At 38.0% G+C, this 11,525-nt stretch overlaps 1 protein-coding gene across 1 annotated transcript; it reads right to left on the reverse strand.

The window, feature by feature from the left end:
* Positions 1–757: 757 nt before the first annotated feature.
* On the reverse strand, positions 758–11,226 carry LOC119247728 (C-type lectin domain family 2 member H-like). Its single transcript, XM_037514373.2, has 6 exons — positions 10,926–11,226; positions 6,693–6,791; positions 4,052–4,209; positions 3,406–3,512; positions 2,417–2,508; positions 758–959 (listed from the first exon to the last, which is right to left on the reverse strand). The coding sequence occupies exons 1-6, from the start codon at positions 11,005–11,007 to the stop codon at positions 856–858; spliced, it is 642 nt and encodes a 213-aa protein (XP_037370270.1). The 5' UTR covers positions 11,008–11,226; the 3' UTR covers positions 758–855.
* Between the last annotated feature and the right edge of the window lie 299 nt (positions 11,227–11,525).

The following is an 11,525-nucleotide window of genomic DNA, read 5'->3' on the forward strand; positions in this document are numbered from 1 at the left end:
CTCCCCACTCTGTCTCTGGTGACTATTCTCACCCCCACCCCACCTCCACACCTCTAGCCTACACCCCGGTGTAAATGAATAAATTTTTTAAAATAGTGTTTTATTTAAAAACAAAAAAACAAAAAAAAACAAGGAGGTTTGTTAAAATTTACCCCATCCAGGGCCTCCCTCAGTGGCACAGCGGTTGAGTGCTGGGCCGCGAAGCTGCCCGTAGCCTCTGCAGCACCAGTTCAATCCCCAGCCGCAGGAGAGGGTCCCACATGGCGTAGACCTCTCCTGCCACGCCTGCTGCTCCCCTCAGCAGTGTATTTTGTCAGTCTGCCTATTTTGTTCCCTGCTCTGGCTCTGGTGAATTCTCTCACCCTCCCGTGCTCTGACTGTACCCAGTGCTTGTATAAATAAATAAATAAATATTAAAAAAAAAATTTACCCCATCCATTTAGAACCTACTCTTCTGGAAACTGGGATTTTTAACAATGCCATACACCTTGAAATCTGTCTTTGAAATTACTGATTTGCTCAGAGATGACAGCTTTTGTTGTCCTTGATGCAGATTGTTCGCAGGAGCAGTCCAGCTCCAGCCTGTGCCCCTTAGTTGAAACCAGGAACCCTTTTAACTGTTGGTTTTAGTTTAAATTATCAAGGTCATAGCTGGTATGAAATGGAATCCATGTTTTAGATATATATGACTTGGAAACTGTGAAAGAATACTAGTCATAAAGGTCATGGTTGACTTAAATTTTATTTGTGAGTTAAGTCATCCAGAGAAAAAAAATCTTTGTTTTTACATATATTTCTGTGAAATATAGCTTCTTTTGTGAAAAAGTGTGCAGAAACTAAGCAATCAGCAGAATCTCACAGTGATGGAGGCACATCCTCAGGCATGTTTTCAACATAGTCTTTGAAACACTGTGCTGGTCTCCCAGGATACAGAAGTGAACTTGACATAGTCCCTGCCTCTTAGAAAATCCAAGATAAAATGGATTGTAAGGCAAAGGGCATTATGAGTGTTAAAAAAGTTTACTTACTATTCACCAAGAAAAAGATTTAATTCTGGCATTTTAAAAACATACAATATATTGGTTATACAATAAAATATATACAATATAACAAAATGTGTATAAATATATATAATAAATCTGTAACAACCACATATAATAAAATTTCAAATAATTACAAGAAGGTAGAGTAATATGCCAATAAAATGGGAGAAAGGAAAATGCAGAAGAGAAAAAATGCATTGTAAAATGTTATTTCGTCCTTTTTTGGGATTAATCAGTACAGTGTAGCTGAACTATAGAAATTTAAGACCTTTTGTTTGTCAATAGCATGTTCACAATTCTGATTGAATTCTGAATGCTAAAAGTGCTCAAGTAACTATCCATCACTTAATCTGGGATAGAAGAAGAATTTTGAATATAATAAAGGATAAAATAAAGAATATCCTTTAAAGGTATCATAGTTATTTAGCATATTATAATTTGAAACATAAACACAGAGTTAAACTGTCCGGAGTTTTAAAACAGAGTAAAAAATAAATATTTTTACTACTCTTAAATTTCACTATATATTTGTTACAGTAAGAGAATTTGGAATTTATTCAAAGGTCACAGGTCAATTATAATTTTTCTCATTAAATATTAAAATGATTTTGCATGGTTTCAGTTAGCATGGTCATTTTTATGGTTCTCCATGTCAGACTGTTTATATAGGAAGGTTTTACATCTGGCCATAAGAGGTAGAATTCATAGATATTAATTATATTCTGGTTTCAAAATATCAGTATCAATTCATACCAAAATACCTTCTTAAGTTAGAATCATGTTCTACCAAATCCCTGTATTATACTACATTATGGTAGTTTGCATATTGGTTGCTAACACATAGTATGATGAGTAGTGATAGTGTTTTTGGTAGAATAAGCTATAGTTCAGGGCCTCCCCAGTGGTGCAGCGGGTTGAATGCCATGTTGTGAAGCTGTCCGCAACCTCTACAGCACAGGTTCGATGCCCAGTCGGCCAGGGAGAAACCCACATGGTGTGACAGACCTCTCCTGCTTGCCCGCTGCTCCCCTCAGCAGTGTACTTCAGTCAATCTGCCTGTTCTGTTCCCCACTCTGTCTCTGGTGAATCCTCTCACCCCCTACACCTCTGGCCTGTACGCCATCTCTTGTATGCATAAATAAATAAATCTGAAAAAAAAAAGAATAAGCTATGGCTCAGCAACTGCATTCAGCAAATTATAATGCCTGACAGTGAGAATTATGAATGGCTACTGGCAATGGTTTTGATTGACCAAGTAATGAAGATGCAACTGTATACAACAAAATACAATGCATTTCTCACAAATGGTTGGGAAATTCCCTATGAAGAGTTTAAACTCATTTGGCACTTGTCAGTATAATTATTCGGCTTACTACAAATCCATTTCCTCTTTGTGTAGATCCTGCCACTGCTGACTCCATTTTCAGTCAGGTAGGCACATGTCTCACCTCCTCCGATGACAAACCTAAAACCCAAAACAACATCATTAAATATCCATATGTTGAACTTCTACATTCATTCCTCCATTATAACCTAACTCTAGTTTATTGAAAAGCACCATTTCTGTATTTAGTTCCTTTACATTGTCAAGGTCTGTGACTGTCTATCACGTCTGTCATTCATCTGTACCAAGCCCAGGTATGTGGCTAACAAGGTATTTAATGAGGGCTTGCTGTTGCAGCAAATGAACTGTTACCATCAATGCCTTTAGTGAATATTATTTTCAATCTTCTCCCTGTTTTGACCCTCCTACCCCCCTACCCCTGCTGTAGGCCTCAGATCTAGGGTCAGCTTGCTAGTTTTACTAGTCAACTCTTTAGATGGCATAGCTGTGATTGATGGTAGTGGTTTGGCCTCTGGGTTTTATCTGCTCCACTGAAATGGTCACAGTTCAAAGAACTATTCCCCAGTTCTTTACACTTATAAACCTTTAGGAAATATTCCTAAATGGTTTCCTTGAATACTTCTTTTGTGATAGATGCAACAGTGGGAATGAACAGTGAGCTTTGGAAATCTGTGGCAACTATTCTTTGTGGCTTTCTAGGAATTTAGAACCCCTGCTGTGCCTCATCTAGCCTTTCTGCATTCTAAAGATACTCCAGCAGAGAAACATTTAAATCATTGCTCAATGTATAAGAACCATGTTCAAAGTCATCCTCATATTAAAGATTTCAATGAAAATCACAATTAGTAAAGTTTTTCAAAGCCACAGCTAATAAATGGAAGGGGATAAAAATGATGTGCATCTCCTACCCTCCTAGTACAGTGAGTTTTCCATGATCTTAAGTTTGCTTTCTCACAAAGACAATACTCATACATACCCACACATACACACAGTAGAAAGTCAAGTCCCCAAACATACGTGATATTGTATCCAGCGTTGCCTGCCCACTTCCAGCTGTGATTTGGCGACTCTCTACTAAGGCCTATCCATGGGTCAGGAAAGCATTTGTATCTTTTCAGGAAATTCTATTATGAAAAACATAGAAAGTGAAAAACATGTTTCTCTCCTATTACTCTTTGGTCTCTCTCCCCTACAGCCTTCTCTTTTAAGATGGCAGCATGGCATCAGGGAGAAGTTAAGACTTTAGGGTTAGAATAGTCCCTAGTTCTCAGCTCCCAAACTCATTTTCTGTCTCTGATCCAAAATTATCTCAAAGTCACCATCCACCCCTGCTGGGCTGACAAAGACCCAGGTAATAATTGTGGTTCTAGTAGAGTATGAATATCACCCTCAGTCCCCATAACACCCTATTTGGATGATAATTTCTATGATAACCATACTTCTCTGTACAATGGCAACAATACATCCAATCTTGTGGGTTATATTGAGGATTCCATGAAAGAATGAGTCTGAAACATCTCACAGGGTTCCAGGCAGAGAATACCACCAAGCTAGGCATACACAATACTTTCAAGTCCACCTGGAGTAGGATTCTTCCTTCTCTTTCAGCCTTCACCCCAAGCAGCCTCCCCCTCCCAGGAGCTAGGGATCCAACAATCCTCACCATTTCTTTAAGGGTTTCAATCTGAACAAGATTGGCTTTTTCTGAAGCACAGAAGAGCTGGCTGAATGACCAATTTCTTACGTCATCCGAAAAATAATAACACTTGCTTCCAAATCCAATCCATCCTTCGGGGCAGGTTGCATACACAGGTTTTCTTGCTAAAAGTTGGATTATAACAATAAATTGTTAATAAATGTTCTCATCCTTTTTATCTACAGTTCCACTTAGTATCCTCAGGTCACTTCTGAAGTATGGGCTTTCATGTCACTTTCCCAGCTCATCACTAAGTGCCTTACCCTAAGGACTATAGTTATCAGTCCCGTAGTCTCCAAGTGGGAGACTGTGCACCTCACTTCCTGAGGGGTACATGGGCCCTACTTGTTTCAAGCAAATCAAATTCTATAGCAATGTTTTTTATGAATGATTCTAACCTAATTTCTACAAAAGGTAAACCCTAGTACACACTGCCTGCATTTCTTGCAGATTCTGCTTTTCTATATATTCCTTAATATTAGCCCTTCAGGGCCTCCCCTGGTGGTGCAGCAGTTGAGCGCTGGGCTGTGAAGCTACCCGCAGCCTCTACAGCACAGGTTGGATCCCTGGCCACCAGCAAGGGTCCCACATGGCGCAAGAGACCTCTCCTGCTGTGCCCGCTGCTCCCCTCAGCAGTGTATTTCGTCAGTCTGCCTCTTCTCTTCCCCACTCTGGCTCTGGTGAATTCTCTCACCCTCCTGTGCATCTGACTGTACCCAGTGCTTGTATAAATAAATAAATAAATCTTTTAAAAAAAAATTACCCCTTCAACCTCTGGACACTTGTTACCTGTTACAGGTTTTACTAGCTGAATTTCTTAAGAGAGTGAAAATGTCCCAGTAGACAAAATGTAACAAAATTAAAAAAAAAAAAAACAATGTAGGACTTCATGTAGTTTTCTGTTTTATATATATTTCTGTTAAATATGAATAAAAATATCTTGGCCTTCCCTACAAATTCTGAAACCAGCCAGAGTGTAAGCTACTGGAAGAAGGGATATTTTTGTTTCATAACTTCACCTTCTCCTCCTCTAACATCATAAAAAAACACACACATTGCTCCTTGGAAGGTCTAGTAAATAAAAGTATACTTCATTTGAAATATTGAATACCACAGAAAACTTTTATTTCCCCTTTATATTTAAAGATAAAATTACTTACATATTATACTGTGATAAAATTCTATAGTAGAAATATAATATATAAACAATCATTTGAAAAAAGCAAAGTAAAATTTTCCAAGATTAAGGATGGATTTGCTCATGTATGTTTTTAAATGGATAATAGTGGGTAACAGGTCACAGCAGAACTTCAACTCCAATATAACAGGTTAATTTTTAAATGTCAGTATCTACAATGTGCTGAATATTACATCATTTGCAACTATTTAAAACTCTGAGGAATGATGTTAGATAATAACACAAAACTTGGTCAGGGGATATTTAGTTTTCTAAAATGTTCAGGTAATATTCTAGAGTTGTAGGAATAAAAAGCTTTAGAAGATCACTAATGAAATCAGAATACATGTATCAGTGACTTAGTAATACTGATAAATCATTTCTTCCTGAATAAGTGTCTCAAGAAATGCTAAGCATCTATTGCCTCTATATACATTGGAATTTTTGTTAAGCATATAGTTCTCTGATACTTCTGTGCACTGTCGTTCTGCATAAGTACATGTCAGAAACGTACAGATTTGACCTGAGTGAAATAATAAAATGCAAACCTGAATGGGGCATGTCAGGAAATAGCTTCATAGATGAAACACTTAAACTCATAGCCTTTCTTTCATCAGGGCTGGCATCTACATTCTTCCCATTGGCTCAGGAGAAAATCGTTAGAGTTATCTTTAACTTTTTTTTCTCTTAAAACTTCATATCGAACCTAAGATGGAATACTGTTGTCTCACCTTTCAAAATATCCAGATCTGACCACCCTGGTCCACCTCCATTGTCAACCTCAGGTCCAAGCTATCATCATCTCTTGCCTAGATTTCAAAAGATTGCCCTGAAAGGTCTTGCTGATTCTACCCTGTCTTCTAACAACCTCTTCTCAATAGAGCAGTCAGAATGAATATTCTGCAATGAAAGTCTCATCATGATTTCCCTCTTCCTCATCTTCCCCCTTGAACTCAGAGTAAATGCTCGAGCCTTTAAGTGTTTTACAAAGCTCTTAAAATCCAGTGGTTCCCACCTGATGGCTCTTCCTTGTTCTCACATTGAACTGAGGCCTCATTGCTGTTCTTCAAACCCAAAGATATTTCTCCTTAGGGATTTTTTGTCTACCTGTTCTCTCTACCTGGAGTGCTTTCCCCAGGTAGTCTATGATGACTTCTTCTCTTTCAAAAGTTTCCTGAAAGAGCCTCGTAAGGAGATTTACTTGCCACCCCTCTATTGTAGCATGGCCTTCTCCATCCCTACCTTTGTTTATTGTATTTGCAGCTTCCTTCTAGAATGTAAGTTCCCTGGGAGCAGGGATGTTTGTGTTTTGTTCACTGATATACCTCAAGCACTTCAAACAGTCTGTGGCACATAATAGACTTCAAAAATATTTATTGATAATATCAATGTGTAGATAGCATAATAAGGTTTGGGGAACAAATAACTTACCTGCCAGAAGAACAGAAAGTACAATCACTGCAGTTAGAAGCACAACACAGATGACACTGATGGCAGAGGTTAGATGCTTGCTTTGGCAAAATCTTTTACCTATAGAATACAAATGTCATAATTTCAATCTCATGAAGGCCTTACAAAGAAAACTTAAATTTACCAGAGAAGCATCCTCTAAAGTCAGTGCCTCAATTTCCTTATTGCCAACTCCTTTCTAAAAAGGTCCTGCTTCATAAATGTTGGCCATGGTCTCAAGAGGGCAGAGATGAGAGAAACTGAAGTATTTCCCCCTACAAACTTCTTCCAGTGATTGGAAGAAGTATTTAAGAGAGAGCAAGAAACAAAATGAGTAGAAATGAGGGTAAAAAAGAAATATACAATTAATCCAGATGTACCTCCAGAATGAAGAGATCTGGTTAGAAGTACTAAGTGAAGCTTTCGGAAATAAATCAGTGGCATTCATCATATTACCAGAATTAAAGAAAGTACACAATCATCTCAGTAATTGTAGAAAAAGCCTGTGAAAATTTAACATTCATCCACAACAATTCCCAAACACCAAGAACAGAAAGACTTTCCTACACCTGATAAAAGCCATCAACAGAAAAGGCACAGCTGGTATGAAGAGCAAATGTTTTCCTCCACAGATCAAAAACCAGGCAGGGATGTGGTCCCCCTAATCCAATTAAACACTTTGCTGAATATCCCACTAGTAGCCATAAGAAAGAAAAAGAAGAAAAGGCAAAGAGTGTGGAAAGAAATAAAAGTGTTTCTAGAAGAGATATCAGTTCAACCCATCAAAAAAAAAAAAAAAAAAAAAGCAAATCCTTCAGTTTAAGCAAGTATCTGCATTGGAAACACCTTCACAAGAGCCACTGACCCAGGTTTTCCCACCACGCCTCACTCTGGGCCCACCTGCCTCACACGCCCCAGAATAAACCCACTCATATATGGTCATTTCATATTTGAAAAGGATGCCAAGAATATGAGTGGGGAAGGACAATTTCTTGAATAAGTGATATGAAAAATGGATAACCACATGAGAAAAAAAAAATGAGCCTTATTTGACACCACTCACAAAAATTAACTCAAAATGGATTAAAGACTTTCATGTAAGACCTGAAACTCAAATTCCTAGAAGAAAACAGGAGGAAAGCTCCCTGACATTTGTCTTGGCAAAGACTTTTTTGGATATGACACCAAAAGAATAAGCAATAAAAGCAAGTAGAAAACTGGAAAATATCTGCAAAGTAGAAGAAACAATTATCAAAATAAAACGGGAACAGAAAGAATGGGTGAAAATATTCACAAGCCTTCTCTCAAAATTCAACATCAGAAAACAACCCAATTTAAAAACTGACCAAAGATTTGATTTTAGATGGATGGTAAATACACACCTAAAAATATGCTCAGCAAGTCATTAAAGAAAAACAAATTAAAATATAATGAGCTACTGCTCTATAGCCATGGGCATGGCAAATAAAATAACAAGCGAAGTGGAGATAAAGAAATGATGTGGAAGGAATTCTCCTACACTGTTGGAAATGTAGAATGATACAGTCACTTTGGAAACATGTTAGTAATTTGGCAAGGTGAACATAAAGGTACCACATGCCCGAGTTAACCTGTCCCTATCCCAATCTTATTTATGCAAGAGAATGAAAACCTCCATTTACACAAGAGCCTGGACATGACTTTTTTAACAAAGATTTATTTATTTATGCATAAAACTGGGGTACAGGCCAGAGGTGTGGTGGGTGAGAGGATTCACCAGAGACACAGTGGGGAATAGAACAGGTGGATTGACTGAAACACACAGCTGAGGAGAGCAGGGGGTGTGATAGGAAAGATCTGCTTTGCCATGTGGGTTAGCCCCCTGGCTAGGGATCAAACTGGTGCTGCAGTGGTAGTGGCTGAAGATAACTTGACAGCGATGTCTTTAACCCCTGCACCACTGGGGAGACTCTGGACATGAATTTTGATAGCAGCTTTATTCAGTAACCCAAAACTGGTAATAATTTGAGTATCTTTCAACTACTGAATATCTTTCAAGTCCTATCTTTCAGCACTACGAAAAGGAAAAATCCTGACCATATGTTCACATTTGCTCATTTCTCATTCCACTTGGCTTGCCAAATTTTAGTTGGTCTTCACCTTTACCCCCAAAATTCCAAAACTCTGACTGGCCCAAAAGCTTTGCAAGAAGCAATGGAGTGCAGTCAGGCACAGCTGACCTCATTCATATGATGTGCAAAGAACAGCACAAGTCCCCACTCAGGAGCCCTGTCCCAGCAGTTTCCAGGTTGATTCAAACGAAGACCAAGTTCTGTTTTTGAATCATACCTGTATTTAGAAATATAGGTGTGAACCTGTATTTCTGAATCACACAGAGTGCTGTAAGTCAGCATTACTTCAACACAAAAATAAAATCAGAGAAATTTGTCACAGAAAACAAGCTCCTGTGGACTCTCTTTCAACCATTACAAATTTTCTTTACTTCATGACTATCTCTCACAGTAACAGGGAGAGTGAGTTAGTGAAATTGTAGTCAGGGAATCAGAAATGTAGGGTTGGACTAGGTTAGGCAGTAGACCATGACATCTGGATTTGGCTCAACCTTTTGTTCTCTCTGGTTCTACACTACAGCAAAGGTGTCTTAAAACTCTATATCTCATGACTCCCATGATTTTTGGATAGCTAAAGGGTGACATGAACATATTGCCTTATGTCTCCCCAATAAATGTACCCCTCTTCTTCATCTACTAAAAGCCCCCCTTCTTTGCTCCTGTATTTCCCTATATCTCTCATATTCCTTTGTATCAAGCTCCATTTCCTCTTTCTCTTCCCCTTTCTAATGCTGTGTCCTTGCTAGCACCCTTCCACGTTTCTGCGCCTCTCACATTTCAGCACAACAAGATTTGAGTACAATGATCTTCAAATTTCTAGTTGGAAAAATCAGCATTAGGAATTATCTCCCAGAAGAACAAAGAAATGAACCATATTGCAGGCCTGATTTTAATTTTTATATTTACAGAGTCAAAAAGTTGAGCTAGTATGCTGTTGGAATTTCAAAACAGCTTTTGCAATGTGTACCTGTTCTGACTGGTCAAATAGTTCAGATGCGGCAGCTCTGGACTTACAACATAATTGCAAAATTAACATTTTTTTTTGGTTAAATATGAGTCTTGTTTTTTTCAGGGAAAACAATCAAATTCAGGGGAAGAGGAAAAGGAAAGAACATATATATGTGTGTGCATATATAAATATACACATATATATAATTATAAAAAAGCAAAAGATAAAGGTTCAGTAAAAGCTATCCTTTCTGCTAGACTGAGGTACAAACACACTTTATGTTCTTCCTCTTTTCTCATCAAATTTTCTGTAAACTAAAAATGCTAAAGAATTTGCTGTTGAGAGCAGTCTCCCACAGCCTCCCTCCCCCACACCCATACATCTGTTCATAAATTACAAAGGATACATACATCAGAAATCCCAGTTGTTGCAGGCAACTTTTATTGCTATATATGTGTGTATAGGTGTGTGTATATATATGCACACATACATATATACGTTACATACATGCATTATACACACACACACATACATACATATATGTGTATGTATATATATGTAAAAACAAGATTGTTGGAGTGCAAGATTGCCAGCCTTCTGGGTTATAAACAACCTGTGATTTAACATCATAATGTGACTTGCTAAGGTACAAATTGCCAGGAATGTGGGGGAAACAGGAGGATTAACAATATAAACACAAAGAACATTTCCCCCTCATCCTCTTGTAATCCATTTACTGTTTATAAACCCTGCCCCAAAAATGTGTAAGTACATACACAGCAATATAATAATTGGTGTAAAACACATCCCAATTCTCTCATGCATCAATATTCCCTCACGACAAATTATGGAGAATGACAATGACGTGCTAAGACTCCTGAAATGTGGCTTCCCTAAGGAGTCCCAACAGAAAGAAACTTCCCCTTCCCTCTTTTTCTTTCTTTCTTTCTTTCTTTCTTTCTTTCTTTCTTTCTTTCTTTCTTTCTTTCTTTCTTTCTTTCTTTCTTTCTTTCTTTCTTTCTTTCTTTCTTTCTTTCTTCTTTCTTTCTTCTCTTTCTTTCTTTTCTTTCTTTCTTCTTTCTTTCTTTCTTTCTTTCTTTCTTTCTTTCTCTCTCTTTTTTTTTTTTGTTGCAAATTTTAAGACCCATACGTTACCCAATCCTCCTGCGTCCTTGTCATCTCTGGAGGCAGCATCTTCCTTTGTCACTTTCAGCAGAGAATGCAAAGACTTGGACATTCTGTTTGCAGGAGCACTATTAAAGGCACTGAAAGACAAATGTATGGACGAACTCTGAATGCCTCCTAGAGCACAGCTGGCTTTTTCAAGATGAGAGGATGGCTTTGCTGAGATGACTTTGTGGACCTGAGGTGCGCTGAAGCAGGCTGTGTTCACTGCAAGGGAAAATGGGTGCGGTATCTGTGGGGAGAAGAGCCTACTTAAGTGAGGAGGAGCCAAAGTAAAAATGAAACTGAACTACTGCAAAATGAAAGCACTATAGGAATCAGTCCTTAAGTTTTGTTAACCTCAGGTGCAGGCATGAGATCCTGCATTTCATATCTGCACTTCCTACTAGAGTAAAATCCTTTCACATATAATAAATTTTTGAAAATTTTTCTTGAAAAATCCTTTCACAAATAATAAATGGATTGTAGAAAGACATCAGACCATTAATATTTCCTGAACCTCAACCATATACAAAAGACAAGGATCTGGTCTTGAGAGAATCACACTCCAGAATAAGAGAAGGACTAGGG

This window comes from Talpa occidentalis, unplaced genomic scaffold, assembly GCF_014898055.3.
Source record: "Talpa occidentalis isolate TD23 unplaced genomic scaffold, MPIMG_talOcc4v2.1 talOcc4.16, whole genome shotgun sequence".
NCBI lineage: Eukaryota > Metazoa > Chordata > Mammalia > Eulipotyphla > Talpidae > Talpa > Talpa occidentalis.